This window comes from Esox lucius, chromosome 12 (assembly GCF_011004845.1).
Source record: "Esox lucius isolate fEsoLuc1 chromosome 12, fEsoLuc1.pri, whole genome shotgun sequence".
Lineage (NCBI taxonomy): Eukaryota > Metazoa > Chordata > Actinopteri > Esociformes > Esocidae > Esox > Esox lucius.
Window position 1 is genome coordinate 32,948,678 of NC_047580.1, and position 26,352 is coordinate 32,975,029.

At 42.1% G+C, this 26,352-nt stretch overlaps 1 protein-coding gene and 1 long non-coding RNA gene across 4 annotated transcripts in view; one reads left to right on the plus strand and one right to left on the minus strand.

Annotated features, from left to right (window-relative positions):
- Nucleotides 1-26,352, minus strand: part of alx3 (ALX homeobox 3) — a 38,690-nt gene continuing 12,338 nt past the window's right edge. The window contains exons 1-4 of one of the 3 annotated variants that reach the window (XM_010902415.3): nucleotides 8,748-9,098; nucleotides 2,183-2,460; nucleotides 1,789-1,851; nucleotides 1-635 (exon numbers count right to left, since the gene is read on the minus strand). In XM_010902415.3, the coding sequence (XP_010900717.2) occupies nucleotides 294-635; nucleotides 1,789-1,851; nucleotides 2,183-2,460; nucleotides 8,748-9,039 (975 nt within the window). In that variant the 5' untranslated portion in view covers nucleotides 9,040-9,098 and the 3' untranslated portion in view covers nucleotides 1-293. Of the gene's footprint in view, nucleotides 636-1,743; nucleotides 1,852-2,182; nucleotides 2,461-8,747; nucleotides 9,099-26,352 lie in introns of those variants that run through there. The other 2 variants (XM_010902414.3, XM_034295975.1) reach the window with 2 other exon arrangements.
- Nucleotides 21,784-24,937, plus strand: LOC117595388. Its single transcript, XR_004576613.1, has 3 exons — nucleotides 21,784-21,909; nucleotides 24,122-24,338; nucleotides 24,830-24,937. It is a non-coding gene; the product is annotated as an uncharacterized LOC117595388 (long non-coding RNA).

The window sequence follows — 26,352 nt, forward strand, 5'->3', positions numbered from 1 at the left end:
TTCTGACATGATTTATCTTTGTCTCATTCTTTTATATCACAAGAGGGGTGTGTAGACTTTTTATATCCCCTGTACGTGGGGGACTGTACAAAAGAGAACATTGACCTCCGCTGTAAAGTCAACTCAATGGAACGCAAACGCATGAGACAGTAACTGTGCTGGAGGGGCGGGGTTGCTAGGATACAATAATGTGTGTGTGCGTGTGTGTGTGTGTGTGTGCGTGTGTGTGTTTGCGCGTGCACATTGGCTCAGTCAGTGCATGGCGGGGACGGGACCGTGGCACCCCGTGGTGGTCATGTCGGCCAGGACAACAGACTGCCGGGATCCTTGGCCTTCATCCGCAGGGCCACCAGGCTGGACGGCTTGTACTCCGTCTCAGGCCCTGCCTCAAAGGCGTGGCCTCCGAGGGCCCCGGGGAAGCCGTGGAGGGAGTAGAGGCCGTTGATGCCCGGGTGGTGCGGGTGGTGGGGATGGCTAGGGGACGGAGGCATGCCCATGAAGCCCACGGAGGAAAGGTTGCTGTGGGGGTAGGGGCTCATGCAGGAGGTGGACATGGTGTCTGGGCCGAGGACACAGCCGCTGCCGGACACCCCACCACCTCCAGACCCCACGCCTGGCCACAGGTTGCTCTGCATCTACGGGGTGAAAGAGTGTGTTAGAAATCACCGGAATGGCAGCCATTGAAGGGGTACAACATGCACTAGCCTACTTTGGGTTGCCTGCTTTCTCTTTCGACACTTGGTGTTGGTTTGTTTTCAAAACGGCCTGGGAAAAGACTATACAGCTATTACTCATTGTGAGCAAGCTATCTATATTTGTAAAATAATCTCTTGGAAAGTCATGTCAGACATTGACGCAAAAACATTATTTCTTTTCAGATCCTTTGATTATGAATATACTGAGGAATTTCACTGCTTTTGAGAATACCTGGCTAGTACTTACTGTTTGACAATGAGCAATTGCTCTTTAAATATTAATGATATGCAAATCCCAAAGTCTCCCATTATCCCTGTGTCTATCCAGTATCTGCTGAAGAAAATCATAGACTTCAACAAAAGAAATTCACATTTCCAAAAAAAAATTGTTTTAAAGTTTTGGCAAAAAATCTGTGGAATACGTTTAAAGGATGTAGTATAATAAAAAAATATTCTTAATTAATAGACATTATAATTCACAGTACTCATCATGAAAGTGTTCAACAGAAGACATGTTATTCTTATCATAGATGGGCAGGATATTAGCTTGAAGATATTTACTTTGTCTTTGTTGCCAAGAAATCGAATTATGGGTTCCTGGCTACAAAACGTATATCACAACCCTTGCTCTCATGAATCTGGAACGGTATACAGCTGTAGGGAGGAATGATTGCAGCAGTAACGTGCACAAACCTTCTGAGGGACACGCGTCAAAAAACGGACGACACATTCCCGTCAGAGGGAATGACATGCGTAAAAAAAGATGGACGACGCATGCCCATCAGTGTGTGCGACGCACGTCATAGAGACGGACAGGCCCCTGTCAATTGGAAGGGGCACTCGGTATCAAAAGGCATGTGCTCTGCACAGGTTGAGCCTTACCTGAACACGTGCCTGGACAACAGTGTTGTCCTGTGTGCCAGTGTTAGTGTGTATCTGGTTAGTCCGGTCAGTCCGTATCTGTTTAGCAGAGCTAGTGTATGCAGTGATGTGTTAGTATATACTTGGTAAATGGAGCTAGCATATTTAGCTATGTGTTAGTGTGTACCTGGTAAGTGGAGATATCGTATGTAGCAGCAAAGTGGTTTCGCACCTCCTGGATCTTCCCGTAACGCTCCCTCTTCCTCCACTTGGCCCGTCGGTTCTGGAACCACACCTGAGGAAAGGGGGAGGGATTTATCACCAACCTCATTCACAGGGGGCCTGCCCCTTTCATAACTTACCGTAGTATTGCAGTTACTTACAAGACAACCATAAAACACCATAATCTGATTCAGCAGAGCTGTCTTGACAGTTCTACTTCATAGTCCTAAAATATATATATAGTACAGCCGAAATACTACAAACTGCGTGTCAGGAAAGGGACATGTAAGTACTTTTGGAGTCTCTAGGAAGGGGGTATTCAACTCTACCTTAACTCAACTACTACCCTACTATGGCCAGAGCCTGCTGGTTGCCTAATGGAGGGTGTGAAATAGTTCTAGTACCTGTACTCGAGCCTCTGTGAGTTCCGTCCGGAGGGCCAGCTGCTCGCGGGCATACACATCTGGGTAGTGTGTCTTCTGGAATACCTTCTCCAGCTCCTCCAACTGGAAAGTACTGAAGGTAGTACGGTTACGACGTTTCTTGTTCTTGCCTGATAGGTCAATGGAGTCTGCGATTGAGTCTCCCGGTTGGAGGCCATTGGTCTGCTCCTTCAGCTTGATGCAACAGTCAGAGCCAATTACAGGGTAGCCCATGGGTTTGGGACCCGCCTTCTCTCTGGCTGGGGGATGGCACAGACAGAGAGAGACAGAGACAGGGAGACAGAGAGAAGGAGACAGACAAAGGAAGAAGGACATTTTGGGCTTATTTGAAGTAATAATGTGTGTGTGTGTGTGTATGTGTGAGTGTAAAAATAAATATCTGGGAGAAAAATCCATTGCTGTGTTAACATCTACCTGTGGTAACATTTCTAAAGAACGATGGTCAAATTACACTGGCAACTGTGAGACTAATGCCAGTTTATTGACATCCACTTTAATAGGCAGCCATGTACTGAAAGTTAAAACCTCATTACAGGCTAGTGCCATGTAAGTTTGTCTTTACAAATGAGATATAACTGAGATGTAACAAACTTGGGTTAGAAATGAATAGAAGTAACATTGTACCGTTTTCTGACTAGGTAAGCATTCTAGAAGAACACATTCTAATTCACAGTAACAACCTGGGAGCAATTTGGGTTCACTGTTTTGCTCCGGGAACAAATGGCAGGTTTAGAATTTTCTCCTTGGGATTGAACCAGGAACCTATCATCAACCTTTTTCTGCACCCTCGTACGATGTGTCTTGGTTGGTAGTGCATGGCAAAGGCCTGTGGGTCCCACTTCTAACCGGGTACCAGTATGAATATTTACGAAAATATATGCAGTAACTGAGGGACGTTGCTCTGGATAAGTGTCTGGCACATTGGGTAAATGTGTTCTCAGGGGTCCCAGCTCAACGCTGCTCAGCTCCCTGTATGATGAGGGAAGCTGGTCCAAAGAGCAATGTGGGTAAATAGGGGAGCACGGCTTTATGAACTATGCCCTGGTGATGGTGGCAGTCTCCGAAACGTGTTGGAATATTTACTCTTGAAGATAACTTTTTCAACCTCAACTTCCTGATGTGTTTTTGCATAAATGGTGCATTTGTAAAGGATTTCACTGGGTGTTTTAGAATTTTAAGATTCCTTCTTACTGCTGAGATCTGACCAGTCACATTCCAGCCTACGGCAACACTGTTTCTTCTGATCGTGGTGATGGCCTGTGTTAAATTAAGGTCACGAACCACTAAGCCGAAAACAAACTCTAATGTGTTTTGGTTTTCGGGGATTCACATAGACGGGACGCTCCGGGTCATTTTACGGACAGAAGATATGACAAATTTGTCCAACTAATTTAATAAATTCATATGTTCTTTCTGAAGACAGAAAAATGCCCTTTGTGACACGTAAAGTTAAACATTTGACCGAATTCAAGCCACATGTGATACAAAAGTATGACTGTGTGTTTGAAATTACTCGACAATGTCGTGGCAACTTATGCCTTTCATGGACATGACAGATATGACACGCCAACAGACCATCTATTCATGTCTGCGATGAAAGCCACTTCCTTTAAGCACCATCAGTCTAAACCATTATAGACCCAGGGTGTGTTTGGATCACCAGACTGTACCATTATAGACCCAGGATTTGTTCGGATCACCAGACTGTACCATTACAGACCCAGCATGTGTTCGGATCACTGGACTGTACCATTACAGGCCCAGCGGGTGTTCGGATTACTGGACTGTACCATTACAGGCCCAACATGTGTTTGGATCACTGGACTGTACCATTACAGACCCAGCATGTGTTCGGATCACTGGACTGTACCATTACAGACCCAGCGTGTTTTCAGCCCACCGGACTGTACCAAAATGAAGTCAACAGGCTTGTTCAGGTCATGGGTCACAGAGACCGAGCTTACACCGATACGTGGGTTAATCCATGTGACTGCTCCTGGGTATTTGTCTGACCCCCCCCGTGTTAGAGGCTCACGCTACCACAACACTACAACCAGGTTAACTGACCGGTGTGTGTAGACTCAGAAGGCTGACAGGGTAAGTGTGCTTTTTGTAATATTCAAGAGCCTGAGTAGAATAAGTGTCTGTCTGTTAAAACGATTCCCACTTTGTGTAACTTTAAAGGGAAAGCTGAAATCCTGGTTACTGGATGCGAGGATTCCTTCCTGTGAATGTTCTGAAATGTACACTGTCGTTTTAGCCTCTGTTTTTCAGTTTGTCGCATACACTGAACCTGACAAATGCTATTATTAAAGTGAATCAAAACTGAAGTACTTTCTGGTGTATATCTACCTGTTTTTTTTCCTTCTAATTACGGTAAACTAAACTTTACACTATATATGTCACTGGACTATAACATTATGGATTGTTGATGGACCAAAACATTATGAATGTTGTTGTTTATGTTTATTATGGAGTCCCAGAAGGGAGTACCTCTTAACCTGTCCACACTGTCCTGTCAGCACACAAACCCACAGAGAACTGAGAGCATCCATTACATATTTGTCCCAAACAGAGAGAGCTTTTCTTACAACATCCACCCGATGTCCAACGAAATCCAACACCACACCATAGCTCATCATGGCAAAACCTTTTTAACGTTGGTAGGTTTTACCGTTGAAGAATAAGTACACAAACGTATTGAAGACAAGGCACAGGGTTGTGCTTTTATAGTATGGTCTTCTGCACATTTGAGATATACATTTTAGTTATTTGGATGACACAGTAAACCAGTATACGTTCTTTTTGGGACATGCAGTAAATATATAGAATGGTGTAATTATGGTGTAAAGTCTAAAGTCTTGTTTCCGTACATGAAGCGTGTTATGATCGGCTTTCAAATACATCTTACTTTGAGGGTGAAAAGCAAAATGTTAGCAGCATGGTTTGGACAGACACAACATACAGTCTAATTTAATTATGTAGGCCTAAATCAAATAAATTATGTCGTGAAAAAAATGAAGAAATGTTTATCAAACACCAGGGTGTCATCTGGTCATTTCAACATTCCCCCTAAAACAGTGCTTCAGGAGTCCTGAAATAGGCACCCGTGCTCATTCTGCTGGGGTTGCCCTTAAATTTTCCCCTACTAAACCGTACTAAACCATCCCCCGTCACGGCACCAACAGACAAAACAGGAAGGCAGTCGGCCTTTGAAGGCGTGTGACTCTCTGTGGCAGCTCAGAACACTGGAGAGCAATGAAGCATCATTCACAGACACACCGTATATCTTGAATCAGATCTGACCGGGAAAATAAAAACGCGGATTGAACATCTTTAGGCTTTACAGACTTAGAACCTTCCATGTGCTTTGTGTCCCAAAGCCGCGGGTAAGCACCTCTTTAAAAAAGAAAAACATTAAAATCACTCCAAATAGTTTAGCTCTGTTATATTACCGAGTGTAATAAAAACGTTGTGTGTAGCAGATTAAAATGTGTATGTGTACAACTCTGGTTATAGCGAGTGTGGGTCAAGTGTTTGCTAATATCTGCATCATCTAAGAAAATAATATTATTTCAAGACGATATGAAAAGCCAATGGAAATAGAACATGATTAGACCTCGCTATTATCTACATTTCAGATCAAATTGAGCCGTAGAGATGGAGAGTCTCGGTACAATCTCACTGCTGTCTTTGGCAATGACATGAATAAGTCTGTTGTATATTCTACAGGAAACAGATATCACCAAGTCCTTATCAGAGTCCACATCCCTTCACTGTCAACTTCAGAGGATGGATTGGAAAAATAAAGAACTATCGATGATAACCCCCATTTGTCATAACACTTGAGTTCATGGGATATTGTAAGTTAAATAAATTGTTTTAAATGCCATGTTGGTGCATACAGACAGCTGAATAAGCCAGACTGTATCTTGAATCACTCTTTCATTAATACAGTTAAGAAATCCAATGACATTCAAAAATGTAAAGTTGGCTCACTGTGTTCTGTCTTAATGTATTTTAGGTTTTTCATAGTTTTCATCTTTACCTCTAGGGAATGTTCACATATTTTAACTGGTAGATAAGAAAATTCCCTCGTTTTGCTCTTCATAGGTGATCCCTCAAGCCATTGGATTTAGTTTTGTTACAGAGGAAGTCGGTTGGAGTCAACAATGGCCCCTAAAATGGATGACAATGAATAACTGAAATTGTAACTTAGGATGTGATCCCAAACATTCCAAACCAACTCATATTATATCAAAATGCCATTCGGGATAATGTACCTGCCCTAGATAAATCCCATTCAGTAAATAGAAGGACAATGTTGGAATCACTCAAAGTTCCAGAAAGCGAAAAAACTGCAGACTTTTTGTTCAGGCAGAAATCCAGAACAGTCCATTTGGAATTAATGGCAGTAGGAATGTAATTTCAGATTTTACTTCAAATGTAACTTAAAGTAAAACCTATTTTATAATAGATATTGTGAAATACTATCATCATCATACAATACAGAGATCAAGTTATTGAAACAGGTTTTATATGCATTTTACATATCAATAGCCTCTAAAACGTGTAAACAGATGATACATTCTTATCTACAGCAATGACCTGGAAACAGTTACAGTTAACTGTCTAGCTCAGGGATACAATGACAGGGTTTTGTCAGCTTGGGAACACTTTGTTCAAATTCCACGACCAAGTTAACTGACTATTAATTCCATCCTGAGGGTGTTTGGTCCCTGTATTTTTACTCTCAATTATTTACTAATTTATTTTTTGTAAACTGTTCCATAAATGTTTGAATGAAACACATTGGAAAATATAGATACAGGGGTAAGTGGATTTTTGTGTTAAACGTTCTGGACAGAAACTTTATCCAGAATGAGACAAAAAAATCTAAGTTGGTTTGGATTGTCTGTTACCTTACCTTTTTATAATGCTTTGTACTCTGCAAGCTGTGAAAACGAATTTACAAAACTATATATATATATATATATATATATATATATATATATATATATACACATATATATTTATATGTATATATATATATTTATATTTATATATATATATATATATATATATATATATATATATATATATATATACACACATATATATAAATGAGTGTGTGTGTGTGTGTGTATGGGGAGTCAACTAAAGTGAAAATAGGTGAAAGTCTCTTAGGTGAAAAACTCTTCATGATTTGAACACTTGTAATGATGCACTGAACACATTCAAGTTAATATCTCATGATACTACAAAGGAAAAATAGACCTATTATCTTAACAAGAATTGAAACACTAGAAAATCTCAATTGAAATGTGTAAAAGTTTTATCCTTTAAAACAAAATTTGAACTTGGATAAGAAAAATTTTTTTTACTGCAGTTGTCCTTTTATGTGTATTGTTTATGTTTTGTGAAGGCTGCAGAGGATCGGTATGTTTACAAGACCAGATGAAGCCTCCTGCACCGACGCCATGATCACGCGCATAGACGGCTCTCTCTTTCTGACCTTTGGCCCGCGCCCACTTCACATCAAAACTAATTGTGACTAGCAGTGTCAAGTGCAGATAAAACCTGATGACATATTTAATACAAGCGAGGTGCTTACATTTTTGCCAACGTCTGTTTTTTTTTATGTGTTTTTGTGTGATTTTCTTTTACCTTTATTTGGTTAAAATAACATCACAAGAATTGCGTATATAATTAATAATATCGTTATTGTATTGCATTTTTGTATTGGACCTTCTGTTTTCCAGACCTAGACTAATAATTACGGAGTTGACTACTGTTTAACAGTCGTCTAGGCTTATAATATGTCATGAACTCATTTCGGTTTATTAAAACATTTTATTTGAGTTATTTCCGAATTCAATAGGGCAACAGTGTTGACCAAAACTGAAATAAATTAAATTCAGAATTAAAATTAAACCAAATCATATAATTTGAAGACTAAAGAAGCCCTAGCAACATTCCGCAAAAGGCTACTTTAATGTAATTATATATTTTCTTTAATTGGTCCGGGTCCTGCTGTGATGACTAATATCCTAAATTATAAAACCCAAGTAATAATAATTCCAGGTGAACACTTCAAAACAGACATTTGGAGAAAAATAATCACGATCATTGGAAACCATTTTATTCAGTCTTGAAAAACAACCTATGGGTTGCGCTAAAGCAACCTGGCGAAATTAAATGTATCTGAGTCTACACGATAAATCAAAAGATCAAATAATTTGAGGTAGCTGACAACAGCAATGTTTCCCTTAATTAGGGTTTCTGCCCCCCCCCTCCCCCCCCCCCCCCCGTTTCCACAAGTTAAATGCATGAAGCTGTAGGCTTCCAAAGAAATTATGTAGGCCTAATTATATTGCTAAGTTAAATAATTGCCACTTTTATTACTGTAATTAACATTGTTGTTATTAGGATATAATTTCATATTCCCCTATTGTTGTCATATTCCCCAATAACTATATTTTCAGCTGACGTGATTTGACATTGTTTCAATTAAACCTTCACTTACCCTCCGAGTTGTTTTCATAAAACGAGCCCTTCCCGCTTATTGATGACCCCTTTTGGTTCTGATTCATATTTTCCATGTATTTGCTATGTTTGTTTGGTGAGGAGCGAGGGTTCGTGGACGCTGCGCCGTGCGTAAAGTCCACGGATGCGCCTTCGTGAAAACGTCCCATGGAGCTCGAGCTGTAGAAGTCACCCTGACCCCGGAGACTAAGACGGTGCGTATGGGGAAGATGTGTGGTTTTCTGTAGCTCATCACAATGAAGAAAAGAGCCCGAACTACAGGTACGCTCCATCCCGGGTGAGTTGTCCGGTGGTGTTCGATTTGGTTGGGAAGAGAAAGACAAACAACTTTCCGTCTCCATCTGTCGGTCCAGCCTGTAGTTTAACGACTCTACTCTGGACACTGTTACAGTGAAACCGAGGCGCCTGTGCGAGAGAGAAGGTTTCTTCTTCTCCGCATTTCAAGTGGGTGGGATTTAGAAGATCAGGAACAAAGACCCGTGAAACAGGGGGGACCAGGCGCGACAGCGGGTCGATATGATCCGCCAAGAATTTAATCACGTGTGGTTCCTGTCAGTAAAATGAGGAGTAGTGTTCGTCTTTCATTTTGTTTTTTGTTTAAAAAAATAAGCAGATTACGAATTGATGCAGGGATAGAGAGTCTTTTACTCACATGTCCAGACCTTTAAACTGGCCGAATTAAAATAAAATTGAACACGGAGCCCTCCTGTAGATCTGACTGGCTTAATGTCAGTGTAATCGTTTATTATTGTTACTGAGGTAAGGCAATGTAGGAGATATATCTCTTGAAATGTATTGGATTGTATGTTTGCTACAGTCACGCGCAATTTAAAAGATCACTGAAATATCAGCATTCTAGCTTTATGCATTCCTAATCTAAACGGTTCTAAGACATACATTATTCAAGTTCAACAATGCCGAAGGATAAATGTATATATTTTTTAATGTTTGTTAGCCACATTTATTTATCCATAATCCATAAAGTGAATTACAAGGCGATTCGACCGAGTGGACAACATCAGATTTTTTTTTGCTTTAAGGATGAATGTGTTTTCTGTAATCTGTCAGTCAGCTCATAGCAAGAAAATGTATATGCCCACAAAATACGTGAAAATTAAAACAGACCGGAACAGGATTTGACGGTTATAAGAAGAATAATGCCCAAACGGATGCAGGATAAATTATTTTGACCACAGACATGTCCCAAAAAGGTTTTTGCCCAAGAGGGTGGGAAGTGTTGGTTATCTACATCCTCTGTTTTCTCCGATCTGCACAAGGGCTTATTAGTCTACAGAAAAAAAAAATCCCCATAATATTCATCAAAATAATTGCTATGTAATTGACCACACATTGTAAGACTAGTGTGAATATGAATTTCCTTCGGGCTATATTGTCCAACATAGGCTTATCGTACGATAAGGCGAACTTGTAATTGAGAGTGTGAAGTTTTGGATTTATTGCTTTTGATTTTAGTTTGGCAAGAATGACAGACTGTCATAGGCACTGTGGATATTCCTTCCTTGCCTTTGGCATTTCCTATGTAATCTTTTATTAAAATACTTTAGTTCACACACCCCCATTCCCGCTTAACATAGCCTAATTAAATTACATGTTTTTATTGGGCACCAATATTGGGCACCATTTTAACAAATCGAATGGAATAAATCAGTGACCGGGTTTTGTTATAGATATATAACAAGTCCAAACAAAGGTAAACTGAATCCCAAGACATTCTGAAATGATGAACTGTGTAAAATAACGAACACAATGAATCAGATACATTTTATATCCATGTTAGAAATGTCTGTGGAAGATTATCAGAAATAAAATAAATGCTAATATACCTAATTGGAAATAGGTATTAATGCATCGCTAATCTCAGAAACACAGAATAAAAATAACTCCATTATAGATGAACGTACTGCTGTAAAATAACTTTTTTAAGAACTTCAGATTAGCTCAGGCAAAACAATTGTTACACCAAACCAAAGTTCGTATTGACTATAAGCAGCTCGGGTCTTCGTATAATGATACTGTTCTGTTAAGTTTTTTTTTTAACTCGTGTCTGGTGTTTTTTGTTCAAGGTCTGAGCAGAGCAGAAACTGCATTGCAATCTGTTTTTAGACGCACGTGCGTGGTTTGTACTGTATCTCTCTGTTGCGTAATACTGTATGTTATGTTTCATCTTTTGAGTGAACCACAGGAAGAGTAGCAACTACTTTTGGCATTAGCTTAAAGGGATCCTAATAAAATCATCCTGTATCAATAATACTAAATCACTCGGCATGAAAAACGCTGATTTTCGTTAAAAAGGTAACATATTAGTTTACAGGCAAATTTATAATAAATAACAAAGTTGCTGCCTATTTGCAAGGCTATAATGCAAGTGACCTAATCGTACTGTAAAGTCATCGAAATGTGATTTATCTTAAATATTCAGATAGCAGGGAAATGTGTATTCTCCCAGGGAATCCAGAGGCCTACAAAATGTTGATTTGCCATTTGAAAGTAACTCCAAGAGTATAACCAACTTACTACGAAAGAAAACGAATGGTTTTCAATTGGATTTTAAAATAAATGAATACACGTCACCAACCAATCTATTTATGTAAATGCAACGAATAACCACCTCCCGAAAAAAAGCAAGAAAAAAGCGACCAAAGTAATTGGAAATATTGAAAAGTGAAAACATTAACCGATTAATGCAATCTTTTTACCGATTAATGCAATCTTACCAAAAACAGACGGATAAACTCACTTGAAATTAACCCTTCGTATTGACGCTCTTCTCCAGGGTCATCAAATATTTGTTTTTCCTGAAATAAATTACGGCCGCCGGATTGGTACTGACAGTTGACACAGGAATACAAGACACACTGTACCTACGCATTTTGATTCTCATTTTCACTCTTAAACAAAACAATGTGACTGCTTTGCAGAGTAAGATTAAAGGAACCCGACCCGTGATATTGACCCAGGATCTCCAATCTGCGCCGCCATCTCTAAACACAGTGCACTTTAGGAGCGCAGACATGGCAACGTCGGTTTTGAAGACGTCTCATAATCTTTCTGGATACCCGTGGAGACCGCATGGAGCCTGAACTGATGGACAAGTGTGTAAACACCTGGTCAATTTGGGTATGTAGGGGACATAAGCACCGTTTTATTCAGTCGAAAAGCCTACACTGTCAACAGATTAGGGGCGGTTATAGCCTCCACTAAACAGACCAACATTGCGTGACTTGCATTGGGAAATTAATAGGCCTACCACTTCAGAAACCGTTTTCTAGTTTAGTCTACTTTATACTACGGTATAACATTGGGGGGGAAACTATATAAACGCAACATTTGAAATGTTGGTCACGTTATTTTCTATACACAGCAAGTTTCATTTCTGACACATGTTATGCACAAACCTGTTTACATCTCTGTTAGTGAGCACTAACCGTTCTCCTTACATGAACTGTAACTCAGTAGGCAATATCTGATCAATTCCTTTCATGTTTCGTTAATACTTTTAATTCAGTCAATGCCTACATTAAACTAGCGCAGAGCACCTTCCACCAAATAGTCTTGGAATACACATGGGCCAGTCACACAGGCTGGTAATTTATTAACAAAGGATAGATGTCCATGAAACACAAACTTCTTACCACACGCCTTTTGTTGTTTTACCCTCCTGACCCAGAAGCGGCAATAACGGCCTGACTGCTCGTTAACGGTACATGACTGGTTGCTTTAATATCCTGCTTATTCGTTTCCTTAAATTAAGATAATGCGCAACATGACTAAAATGTATATGATTTGGGCCAAAAGGGCACGTAGGGACTGGATAACGTTGTCTTGTTGTTACGATGGATGAAAAATATGACGGTTATTAATCGTAAATGTTACGTGGCAAACTGTATGAGTTTTACATGAGCGTCACGTGGTTTATATACATCTGGTTAATTGTGAATAATATGTATCTGAGTGTGAGGCATATTTATTGTAAATGTTATGAAGACTGCTGGTATGTGTTCGATATATTGTAAATGACGTGGTCAAATGTGTTTCATTGTAAATGTTACAAAGCCTATATGAATGTTCTTCATTGTAAATTGTACGTGACCTATATGAGTTTTCTTCATTGTAAATGTTACTTGTATGGGTGTTAGCATCATCAGGGTTGAAAACCCGTACATCACCACATATTCGTGGTTATCCTGGAGTCCAAACATTACAAGTCTTAAACGGACACTTTGTAGGATCTAAATAGGAATAAGCACAATTATGTGCTAAAATTATGCAACCAACATTTCTGTGAAACCAGGTAATTTTGGGAAAGCTACCAAATTTTTGCAATCCCACTTCTCTGTTCTGACCCCTCTTACCTGCCCCTGACCCCTCTTACCTGCCCCTGACCCTTCTGCCTATAAGCAACTAAACAACTAGATACAGTACATTAATGAAGATAGGACACATAACATTCACAATCAAACACACCCAATGTTTTACTCAACATCATTAAAATTAATCACATGCATAAAGTCTGCACTACATTCATAATTCACATAAAAAGTCCACACAATGTTTTCAATAATCCAACCCATAAACACTCGAAATTAAACAAATTAATAGGCAACGTATGAATTAAGCTCATTTGTTAGGACACAGAATCGACAGGGGGCGAGAAAATTATAAGGGGGAACACGTTTTTTTGTGAGACAGATTGAGAAGGAAAGGGTTTTAGAATGTCATTGATTAAATCTGATAACAACCATATCCACACAGAGCCCAAGGCAAAGACGAGCCTCCCCATGAAGTCCAAAACCCAGCTGAGTAAATGCATTCCAGAAATTTGGAGACAAGGATAATATCTACACTTCCATGATCCCAGGGGTCTATACTCAGGTAACAGGAGGGCTTTTATGGATCTTGCATCAGCTTAGAGGACATGTATGAAGAAGGGTATGCTGGGAAATACCGTACGTTCACTACTGTGTATAACAGTGTGCGCTGCGTTGTTATGCCAGGGCTTGCTTAACACTGATCCGTGAGAAGGATGGGCCCGGTGGAAAACATGACACACAAATCTGACCTGCGTCATGTTGTGTCCCAAAGGGACTGAAACAGTCTTCAAAATCCTCCAGCTTTGTGCATTCCACGCGAAAGCTACAGCCTCAGCCAGACATATACATTCCACCCAAATCAATCTCCACCCACAAAATATAGTTTTTTTTTCACAACCATATCCCTATTTTCATGTAAATTGTATGTTATCAAAAGAGCCAGTCACATTTTTTTATTGCTTTTGTAACTTACCCCAACCATGGTCGTTCTTTGAAATTCACCCTAACCAATGTCTCTCTTTAAAACTCACTCCCGCCGCCACACACCCCTGCCGTAGCCGTCCGTGACCGAGGTTCTCCGAAGGTGGTGCACATTGGCCTCGCGTCACCCTGAGGGTAACAAGGCGCCACACTCCTTGTCTCAGCACACCACTTACTACCTCGCTGAGAGAGCAGTTTGGAAAGAAACAGAATGCTTAGATGGGTATTTCTCAAAGGACACATGTTCAGATTTTTTTGTCTCCTGATGCCATTGGGAGCTGCTGTAGTAAGATAAGGTTGTAATTACTAATTGGACGTGACTTTCTGTGAAAAAATTTGTACAGGATAAAGAAAGAAAAACATTGGTTCAGCGCACTTATTTTTCTTCTCGACAAGCTTCTTGTCACTAGGAAACCAATCTGGGTAGTTGCCTATCAATAGCAATCATGTTGGCACATTTCTAAGAGATTAGTGTTCTTAAAAAAAAAATCTTGGGCTTAAATAAATAAATTATGAAACATTCAGGGGTAACTTTTTTGTGAGTGAAGTAAACATTGTGTATTATTAAGGATTTACTTTAAGAAATAACTTAGTTTTATATAGTGTTTGAGGGAAAACATGGAGATATTTTTAAGCTTTAGTGAATGCACTGTAATTTGCATCCAAAATAGGTCATGGACCAATTCATTACAAAATAACAAAATAAAAAATAAAACAAGACCAAGTCCCCATAAATTATACAACAATTTTCTCTGGACTGTGATCACTGATAGTCCTACAACCTGTAACCTGGCCTGCTTAAAGGGAAGTTCAACCTAAAATCAGGCTTGGGTGAAATTTCTCTTACCTGGGGGGTCAAAAGTACTTCAAACTAAGGCCTGAGGCATCGTATCAAATGTTGTCTTCCCTTTTAACACACATCTATAATTCTTAAAATTCTAAACTCAGAAAAGAATTGCCCAACGTAGTTGTGTTTCATTCTTTTGTTTTGTTATCACATCATCACTGAGCAAAGGATGCTGTGGTTGGGAAAAGAGTGCCAATTTGGAGTAAAGAAATTCCAGCAGCTACTTCGGTAGTATGCAATAAAAGAAAATCTGAACCAACGGGACAAATAACTATAGTGAGTTTGAAGAGTTTTTCAAGTGTGTTTTCGCATGCAATCCATCTTTTGCTAGCTCAGGTATAACAGTTTTAATTCAGGAATTTCAAAAGAAGCTAGGCTGTGATAGAAGGAATAATGGTTCATTGTGAATTACTACACTATGGGCCTACACACACAACCCCGGGCAAGGGAAATGTCACCCAAACATGATTTTAAGTCAAACTATCCCTTTAACAGTGTAGCCTGGTTTGCTGAACAGTGTAGCCGGGTCTGTCCTCTCATCTGAACCTGTCCTTAGCATGACCCCACACAGGAAATCAGTTCAGCCTGCTGGGAGTCACAGGGCTCCCCCTTACAGCCAGCACTTTCTGCTCTGTCTTGGTTAAGGGCCGGCCAGCCCCAACTCCCCCCACCTGGCCCTGCGGCCCTCGGCCTGGTCCTGCTCCGTGGTCTTGGCTCTTGGCATGGGACTGACCATAGAGATGGATAGACACCAAATCGGGGGAAATACAACTAGCATTAATTGAAATGTAATCAGATGGGTGGAATTTCTGACTTCAACGGCCAATCAGAAAGGACAAAGTTGTACATTGGACACAGACGCCACATTGGCAAAGCTCCACAGAGGGTGCCCTCTTTCCATCTCTTTTGAGCAGCCAGACAGACAGAAGGGCCAAGTGAGCAGGGCGATACAACTCTCTAAACCCCTTTACTTTCCCCTTCAGATGCCTCAGGCAAGAGAAGGCTTCACCCAAACCCTCTCTCTCTTTTCTCACTCTCTGTTTGTCTGTCCTTTTGCTCAGTCTTCAACGTTTAGCCAGTGAGACCTAAAAAGTTTTTTTTATCAGGAAACACAGTCAAGCCATACAGGGAGAGGACTTTAAACTCTGAGGTGTTACTCACCGTGGCTTAACGTACAGTGAATGACACTAGCGTTATATCATATATTTATATTTTAGTGATTAAGCTGATTATCCAGATGCGATTTGAATGAATAGCAAAGAAGAAAAAGCCAAAGATGTCACCTCTAACCTTCCATCCACTGCCAACATGGTGGGTGATCCGCCAGCTTGCAGACGGAGAGTTGAGAGTTGACCAAATGCTTGCCAGGGGTTCACCACCCGAGAATCCCCCTATCAGAACTCTGTGTGGCCCTGAGTATTCGCATTGTCAACATATGTGTCCGTCTTTGTCCGGCCGTCACCCCTGAAGCCTTTCCTCTCACTTACAGGGTGACGTTCCAACTCCAGACCTGAGGTTTGCATTAGAATATGAGAAGGAAACAGGAGAAAGAGGAGGGAAAGGGTAATTAAATTAGACACCATGAATGCACAGAGATGATCCCGTACGAGAAGACAAGTCCTGCGGTCCAAACGGCATCCTTCTTCAGAGTGCAAAGTGTCCAGAGTGCCCTGCATGGGTTCCAGGGGCCTCTGCGTAGTGTGCCAGTTGGCATGCAGACCGGGCCTGTCCGTCAGAGTCGCCTCACAGAGCCCGGTCTGTGGCCAGAGGCTCGGAGAGCAGAGGCTCAGAGGCCAAGCTGAAGGATGTGACTGACAGCTGCCGACCCTGGGGGTCAGTCCTCAGACAGGACGAGAGGTGCAGGCTGGGAAATAGGAGTTGGAGTTGGGTTTGTGTAGAGAGTCGGGAGTGAAGGGAGCTGGGGGGAATGTTTTTGTCCTCTTCCTGACCTCTTGCGAGGCGTCGCCAATCACACTGAGCAGCAGTGAATCAGTAGATGTATTGTAGACTTCGATGGTGATTCATCTGAGGAGCTACAGTGTATGTTTTTGTCTCAACAGATGCATCGAATCAGTCTGCCTGTAAATGCAGCGCTGAGTTCAACATGTCACCCGGTTTTCCTAACGCCTCATGTAAGGCCCTGGCCAAAACTAGAAGGGAGTAAGGTGCAGCGCCATTTAACAGAGAGGAATAATACAAGAGATGGAACAAGAGTGTCTTAGTCAGCATCAGAGTAGGGTAGCAAAGCGGCGCTGTGGTTTGCTGTGCGTGTGTAGGACCAGAGGGTTATGAAAGTTCCGTCAGTCAGTCAGCCAGTCTGATCGCGATAAATGTCTGCCTCTTCGCTAATGAAGGACAGGCCGGAGAGAGAAAGCTCTCTTCACTTTTTACACGCAATCTGCAGGAATCCATAAACAGTCACCTTAGCAGAACCATCTGGGTAGCGGCAGTTAGCTAAGCCCGAAAGCGGGGGAATACTGACTGGACTCGCGCCAGTGCTAAAAATAAATAATCCCTAAATGTGTTTATAGTGGACGGGAAACCGCTGGTGATGCATCCCTCTGACCCCAGGGCCATAATTGAATTAGACGTGGTCGGAGAAACGAAGAACAATGACCATGAAGCAACATTAGAGCCAGTGTGTGCGTGCGTGCGTGTTCGTGTGTGTGTTAGAGAGGATGCGAGGCCATGGGATTTTGATTAGACGTCCTTTGCCGCGGGACAGGAACCTCCTCTGTCAAGTCGATCAGGTCAATATTTTAACCTCCAGCCTATTGTCACGCTTAACTTCTTCCCCGGTATAAGGCCCTTGTAGGGCGGGCATCTTAAGCCGTTACACATGGCAACCCGGCATTGAGAGGAGCACCTGTGGAACAGAAGCCGCGAAATGCAATCACATCTTTTAGGACTTGTTGAGAGTATTTATGAAGCAAGAGTGATATATCTCCACGTACGAAATGGCCAATATTGTTTTCTTGATAATTGTTTTCTTAATGATATTCGAAATAGGGTCTGATTAGATCGAATTTTGTTAATAATATATTTATATACTTAATTTAGAAACAATATCTAATAATAAAAACAGACACATTTGTATAGCCCTAATAACACACAATTGTCCTAAAATAAAGCATTCTAATTAAAATGTCCAATAAACATTATTAATTTAAAATTAGAACAGGCAACATTCAAAAAACATACAATTAATATTGTCAGAGAGAGAGAGAGAGCGAGAGAGATAAATATTTATGTCAGAAGACACAAATAAACGTTGAAAAGAAAATAATTAAAATAATGGCCTATCCGTTTCTGACTCGTGGATCTCTGGCATTTTAAGACTACATTTTTCACTTTTCACAACACAAAAGCACATTATTTTTCTTGGGCCCATATTCAACTGATTCATTCAGAGGTCGAGAAACAGAGTTTAAACTGTCACAGAAGAACGGATCAGTCATGTCTTCAGAGCGCTATACAAAGCATTAATGCCAGTTTCCTAAAGGACACCAATTACTTAGCCTACCAGTGGCTTAAAATAACTAACGACAAAAGCTAAACATAAATACGTTAACCGAGGACAATATTTTTAAAACGTGAGAAATATATTGTATGTTTTGTTATGGTTCACTCCAGATCCAGCCTATGTTGATAACTGGAATGATAGATTAGAACGTTGAAGGTTTTGAACGTTCTAAATGCGATTGTAGCAATTTTCAGATGTTAAATATCAGATTTTTAATAAAAACATTAAATGTTTCCTTCCAAACATATATGAAAGTGAAAACCAAGTGAAAACTGCAATGGAAATAACCACCTTTTCAGGGCGAAAATGTAAGCTATTTCAATTTGTTGGAATAGGCACAAGTATTAGTTAATTAAAATGACGTTTAACAAACCTTATTATTGTGTACATACGCAGGTGCAGCTTAACAATGTTTACGCAGTTTGGTAATGTAATTACGAGAAAATACTGACAACACGCTGTGAGTTCTGGTCTAAGGTGCAACAAAAGTACGTTTGTAAGACTGGTAAATCTTTGAAAACTTGTTGGCCATACAATATCACCTTAGCATTAGATTTGTAATCCACTACTTCTAATTCGAACATTCCGTTTAATTTGTAATAATGATTATTTCATAACAGGCCTTCGAAATGCATTGTAGACGTTAAGCCAAACGGCCAACATGACCCGTGGTAAAAAGATTTTGGCGGGGTCCTCGGTTCTAGCGCTTTACTTGAGAACGCTCTTGACAGAAAATACTTCTCTAGGGCTTCCGTGTAATGTAGGATAGTAGCTCACATCTGAAAACTGACAGCTAAATTCTGGATACATCATTATCAATTACACATAGATAGGCCTAACAGATACCTTGGCTTTACTCGGGTTACGGCTTTCTCCTCAAACCATAGTGCGTCTGGAGGCTGTCTGAATGCCAAATGGAGCGCATTGCTGAAGCAGCGTTTTTTATTGGGATACATCGCTATGTCCAGGACTGGCTGTGTCTCTAAAGCTGTGATACAAGTGTGAAAATTAAACACTTTACTCACGAGTGCAGCTGCATGTCTGCAGCCACTCACTGTTCCAATCAAAAGTCTTGATAGCTTACTTAAGATCCCTATCGTGCCTATACTGTAGTCCTGTAGTACTACTGTATACTGAGCGGCACAAACCCTAATACATCTAACAAATTACCATTCGATTTCAATCTGGTGTTTGATACTGTGGATAGCTTTTAACAGCCTGGTTTCACTTACTTGGATTTTCCTAAAGGGATAGGATCAAGTCTATATACAAAGAAAAAACTTGATAAAAGTAAGTGGTTTATTAAAAGTTGTGCACAGCAGGCCATGGAAGTGTCCAAATTGGCACCCTCTCCCCTACCTAGTGCATTGTGGGTAATACATTTACTTCTGGGATTCTACCCATGCAGAGGGTTTCCCTTAGTCTGAACAGCTCAAATGGAAAACGGGAAGACTGTACAATACAACATTTGAGACAAACCAAGGACTGAGGAAAATTGGATTATTACGCTGACTTCTCTTACAGACTGACAGTCATGCTCTGGCATTCTTTATGACCAAAGGTGATACACTACTAGACTATAACATTGTCTATAGTTCATTTGTTCTATGTTTGTTCATTATTATTATTATTATTATTCTAGCGTTGTATTGTTGCGTTGTCACAATACAGAACCCCTCGTGTGGTTTCCTCTCATCCCTTCTATCTGGCGTGGTATATAGGAAGAGCTCCGAGCGGTCCCGGACCGTTCAGAAACCCCTCGCTGCTGTTTGTTTTTTGGGGTGGAGGGCGAGAGAATAGGATGTTGAGGATGTGGAGGAGCAGTCCCACAGCGCCCAGGATTCGAGGCTGCAGAGCGGAGCTCCATGGAGCTACATGCCAAAGAACGCCAGTGCCACCGTAGCGTTTTTTTTTTTGTTCCCAGCCAATCGGGGACAGCTGTGTAAGCCCACGCAGCCCTGGAGGGGTGGAGCCGGCGCGGCGGGTGGGGGATTTAGCGGAGGTCATCTCTATGGAGGCTTCCTCGGGCCTCCAGCCCTTCCTGCCCCCCGGGAGCCTGAGGGGCCGGGCACGGGGGTGTGACCTCCCCCCCCCACCCCCCCCACCCCGATAACCACCCAGCCACTGGCAGTGATAATGGTCTTCTTCTACGGTCTTCCAGCCCCCCGGCACTGTCCTCAATGTTTACGCCAGTCTTATAATAAGTTTGACTAATTTAGCAGACAGTCTCTTGTCCAGAGACACCTACAGAAGCAATTCTGGTTTGTCGCACTCGCTGACCCAACACCGTAACCAACAGGCTATATGCCGCCTGGCTCAAATTCACCCCGAATCTCTCTATGCTATTTTTCGTTTTATTTATTTATGTTAAGGGCATGACTGTGGTGAAGTACCACAGACACAGGCACACAAGCACACGCACAAACAGTTTACATTCACAATCTGTCATCTCTCCTGGCCACAGGATGCACTAAACCGCTAGAGTGGGCCTTTGTATGTTTGCTGGTGATCTACAGATCATGATCAGCGGCCGGGCACTCATAGTGAAAAAGCTTTGGCTGGGACATTTTGGTAAAAAAGCAATTGCTAGGCAGTTGTACAAAATAGTCTACAGATGCAATGTTTCAAATTTGAGAGTTTCCTAAATCCGGAATTAAATTAAAGAGACTGTTAATTCTGTGGATTATTGTCAATGTATTATTTTCTTTCCCACTCAGGAATGAACACATTATTAATTCGGGGGGGTGGGGGGCACATCAAATCTGACGATTCAAAGTGGAAATTAATGGACATTTTAAAACTTTAGAATCTCCTCTAAACATTGTCTGGAACATTCCTACCACAGCAGGATGAACAAATTAAGACCCGGCGTCTGTATGCGGCCATTCCCAGTCCAAACCAGACATTCACAGGGGCCCCGAGCTGCGCAGCGGTCAGCACGGCTGCGTCTTTGTGAAACGCCACGACGCCCAGGGACCAGACGGCACAAACTGGCCAGCATCGGTCGGGTGGGTGTTGTACTGGGCATACTGTCACATTGCACTCTAGCCGTTCCCCACCGCTGGGTCAGGCACTTAGCAGCTCAACCCGCAATTGTTGGCTGGGGGAATTTGTACTCTTCAGCAAGTTCTCCAGCAAAAAACGTCCTGAAAGGTTCCAATAAACTAGGTGCCCGTTGAGCCGGGCCGTAGGGACAACATTGTGCTGCAGGTGGTTGAGTGCGGCGGATCAGGGCATAAAACGTGGACTGAAATTCCTGTTCAGGGGATCACACTCATACTTAAAAATTCGTAACGACGTCCTTGTCTCTTTCCAATGGCTCCCAGATGGCTCAAGCATGTCTAGGTGACGTCCTGCCCCAGGCAGTCGCTCCAGTGTGATGAGACGGGGCGACCCATCCCTCACACAACCCGGATGGTGTTGCACCGCCTCTGATGGACTCCCGGCAATAACCAGTGTGGTACGACCAGGGCCAGTCTTTCCCAAATGTTATGGGAGTATATAGTATATGTACTGAATGAGGTATGTTTATTTGTTGTACATACGTTGACGCTTATCTGTGTAGATATTGGACATTCTCAAACCTTTGCATTTTCACATCAGTTACCTGTAAGCAATAAGGCACAAGGAGGTGTGGTTTATAGCCAATGTCACGGTTAACTGCTGTTCTTAGGCACGACACATTGTCGAGTGCCTGGACACAGTGCTTAGTCGTGGTAAATTGGCAATATATCACAAACCCCCTAAGAGGCCTTATTGCTCTTATAAACCAGTTAGCACCGTAATTACAAGAGTAAAATGCAATGTGACTTCATACCTGTGGTATAAGATCTCATATACCACTGCTGTCAGTCAATCAGCATTCGGGATTGAAACCGCCTGGTTTACATGTGGACGTATAGGTTGCATACCTTTACTTGACCTTTAGATGTTTATAAAGCTCCCTGGACAAACATTGTATTATCTCATATTCTGAAGTGAGCTTCAGCAAATCAGAGTGACTTTTTGAGAAGTGACTTGTTGAGAGCACGAAGTGAGAATTCAGGTTTTTTCCAGATGAGACCTTGGCATACTGAAGTGGTTGAATAATAATAATAAACTGTTTATTCTGCACAGTGTTGAAATAGAAAGCAGCTGCAAATGGAAAAATAGAGTTGTCCACTTTTCCCTATGTGCTAAAATTCCTTTCAGCAAGCACATCATTCTAAACAAAGCTTGGACTGCTGAGAAATGTTAGTATTGAAAGTATTTATTCCTTTCGTTGGGTTTCCAATAAAGAGTAGAGGACTATAAGTGCTGTTGGATTTGCTGAACGATATAGTAATGTTATGCAGAACTCATTGAGTTGTCATGGCATTCCACAAAGCAACTACTACAGATCCCATATCTTAATTTAAGCCACAGAATCAAAAACAATCTTGCAGCAACAGGAAATAGGAATTGATTTGTTGATTATAATTAACAGGCATGTTTTTCTTCGGTTTGATACAACGAGACAAATCAGGTCCGGCGTTCAGAAGAGCAAATCACAAACATAAGGCTTTTAAAATCCCCGTAAACAGTTTAAGTTCCCGCAATGGCAGAGTTATCAAATTAAGATCTAGCATACGAACGGGAAGAAGACCACGCTAAAGGCTGCGCGAACACACTTACGCAGGACTAAGACGGTGGGCCCACATGATCTTGTTGCAGTTCATAGTCTGCTGAATGACTGGGCTGATCAAAGCAGTTTGACAGCGGTGGGAGACAGAAATGATGAACTGCATGGGGCTTAGAGGTGAGCATTCACACTGACGCGAGGACACACATGTATACACACAGACACACCTCATAATGAGCTGCGCAACCGGAAACGCCATCCTCAACGGGACCCAGAAAATCGAATTTACAGTCCGTCCACTTCTCAGCAATAGGGTTCCCACTTCCAAGACTGCGAAGGATTGTGTTACAGCTAGCCAAGCCAGGCCGCAGAAACGCAAGAGAGAGAGGCTGATGGACACGCAGGAGCTTTTGGCTTAGAGAAAAATCCACCAAACCCAAATATGCCTTCTCTGAGCATAGAGAAAGAGAGTGTGAGAAAGAGCAACATGGAGAGCAAGAGAGAGAGAAAGAGCATTGCGAAGGGAAAAAGAGAGTGAGGGAGAAAGTGACATTTGGATAGAGAGAGAAAAAGAGAAAGCAAAAGTTAAAGAAGAGAGAGAGATAACAGTGTCCACAGCACACTAAATGAGGTGGAAGCAGAGCTGCACTTCCTAACCTCCTGCCAAATAAACAGTAACACACATATTTTCCTCAGATCATACATGCCCACAAATAAATTGAAATCCAATCAAACACTGATGAACTCTTGTATCTGTTTGACGAAAAACTGCAATGTGAAGTCTCTGCCGAAAGCTGTGTGACAGATTCTTATGAGAAAAAGGGAAACCAGTGGAGCATAAACATTGTGAACCTAAGCAATGTTCTTTTCTTTATTTGTTCTCCCTTGTCAGTATTAATCAAGGCTATTTACAAAAAAAATCTACACTGCACATACTGTAACTTACAATAGAATGCTAACAATAACTTGTGTGTAATGTTTACTCAGCATTTACTTAATATCTTTCATTTTATTTTTTTATTCCCAAATATAATGTACATTTCTTTTTCCCCCACTTGCTTTGGATGTGCAGACAAAGGCTTCCTATGCCAATAAAGTCCTTCAAATTGAAGAGAAACAGGTGAGAGAGAAAGAGTGCAGCAGAGAGAGAGAGAGAGAGAGAGAGAATCGGCAGCATCGGATGGTAAAGCGATACCTGTGGCCCTGAGACGAGACGTCGCCACGGCAACCCCTAGTCAGTCCATCAGTGCCACCTCCAGGTTGAAGAGTCTCACTACACACATTAAGGGGTGAGAAGAGTGCCACTGGTGCTATGACAACCAACCGCTTGGTTGTGATGTTGTGGTCTTTCGGCTTCTGGGTTTATTTGTCACATGTGCACGCTACAGCCCTGACGGTTGGTCTGCATGGACACGTCTGCATTCAGTAAGACTGGCCTGATTGGATGGCACAGTTAACTCAGCCATGCTATTTAAATATAATTCACCAGGCGGCCCTCTTCCACAGGCACAGGGGGACACTTCACATGATGTTGACACTACTCATATCAGCAGCACAGGGCTGTTGGACCCAGTCATTAACTCTTGACTGACTTTCAGCCCCCCGAATGTCAGTCATCTTTTAGCCTTATAAGCACAGCTGGATGATGCATCTCTGCCGTGCTGGCTGAATTGACCTACATTCATATCTGTGTACGTGATTACCTCGCCTTGGTCTCACCAGCGGATAGATATCCTGTGTAATTTCATCAGACCACAATTTCTCCTTCCCCCACTTACAGCAAAAGGCCCACCACCTCCCCACCACGACCACCAGATGAAAGGCCGTCGCCTGAACCCTTTTGTCACACTGGACTACCTGCACCACAACATCTGGCTCCAGAGACCAACTCGCATGTAAGTCTGCTTGGTCGTTAAAGCCCGCCCCTCCATTGAAATGCAAATGAGCCAGAGGCCAGGTTTCGGCTTGGTGATGACAGGAGCTCTTATTTTCCAGGGCCATCTGTATGTCATCAGTAAGCTTAGCACTGGCTTAGCTAAACCCATCTACCTACAACAAGGGGGCTGTCACTGGAATAACGTTCACATTCACCGTATGAGACACAACATTCTGTGCTGCAGGGTCACCCAAAACCCAGTTCCTGGAGGTCTACTGTCCCTGTTGGTTTCTCTCTCCGGTCCCAGTTGGTACTTTCCTGACGTTGCTTTTCGTCCAGCTAATTAGTGGAATCAAGTGTGGAGGGTTGGAGAGAAAACCTCCAGGACGGTAGCTTTCCGAGAACAGGGCTGAGCGGCCCTGAACTGCCTCTGTTCACCTTCTGGGGACCTTCCTCTCACAGCAACCGCAGTCTGACGCTCTTTAAGTAAACAAATTATGTCGGGGGGTTGTATTTGATGAATCAGTTTATCTTCTAGGTTTCTTTTTCTTTTGTCTTTCTTTATTTGTTAGGTGAAGTCACCAATGAGAGGTCATCTGCAGAACACGTAACAGTATCAGTGTCAGACAGTGGTTATTTGGTTGCGTGAGTCCGTCCTCTCGCTTCCAGGGATAACTGGCTGTGAACTCTTCTTGGCCAGCCGACGATCCACTCTGACCTCCCTCGGACCCCCGCACTCCCAATATCTAAAACGCTGTCTCCTCTATCTTGCCCAGGCCTGGGGGGGCGGGGGGGGGGGGTGCGTTAACCCCTGCTTGCCCCCCCCCCGCCTCTCTTTCCTTCCAGACTTTCTTCCCCCAGCGCTTTCAAAAGCTCCTGTGTCACCAGACTGATTAAAACAAACAACTGCCTTATTTTGGTATCTAATCCAATACTGCTCTTTTTCTTCTCGCTGGCCCTGGTGCACGCTAAGTATAAGGTGTCCATGGGATCCACAAGCCCCCCCCCCCCTTCTCAGTCCCCCCCGTGTGACTGATCTCAGATTTCAAACACTGGAGGACATCACATATGGCAGGCCAAATGTGAATACTTTTTAAAACTCCCTTTAGCATCTGAATGTAAAGAGGATATACAATCTATGTGCGATATTTCGGCTCTATTCCCTGTAGCTCAGAATGTCGATGTAACGATTGCTTAGCCCTTGTGAAGTGCATGTACAGCCTGGGTTATCAGTTCAAACTTGCATTGCTGATATCGGGGGGGTGGGGGGGGGGGTGCATGTACATAGGCTGACAGTTTGTGGTCTTCAGATTGCAGGCCTGTATTGTAGGTCAAGGAGAGAAGCAGCTAGCGGGGACCTACTCCAGCGGTCCTGGGCTGCCTGGTTGGAGAAGAAGGAAGTGTTCTGCGTTGTGTTTCAAACATAG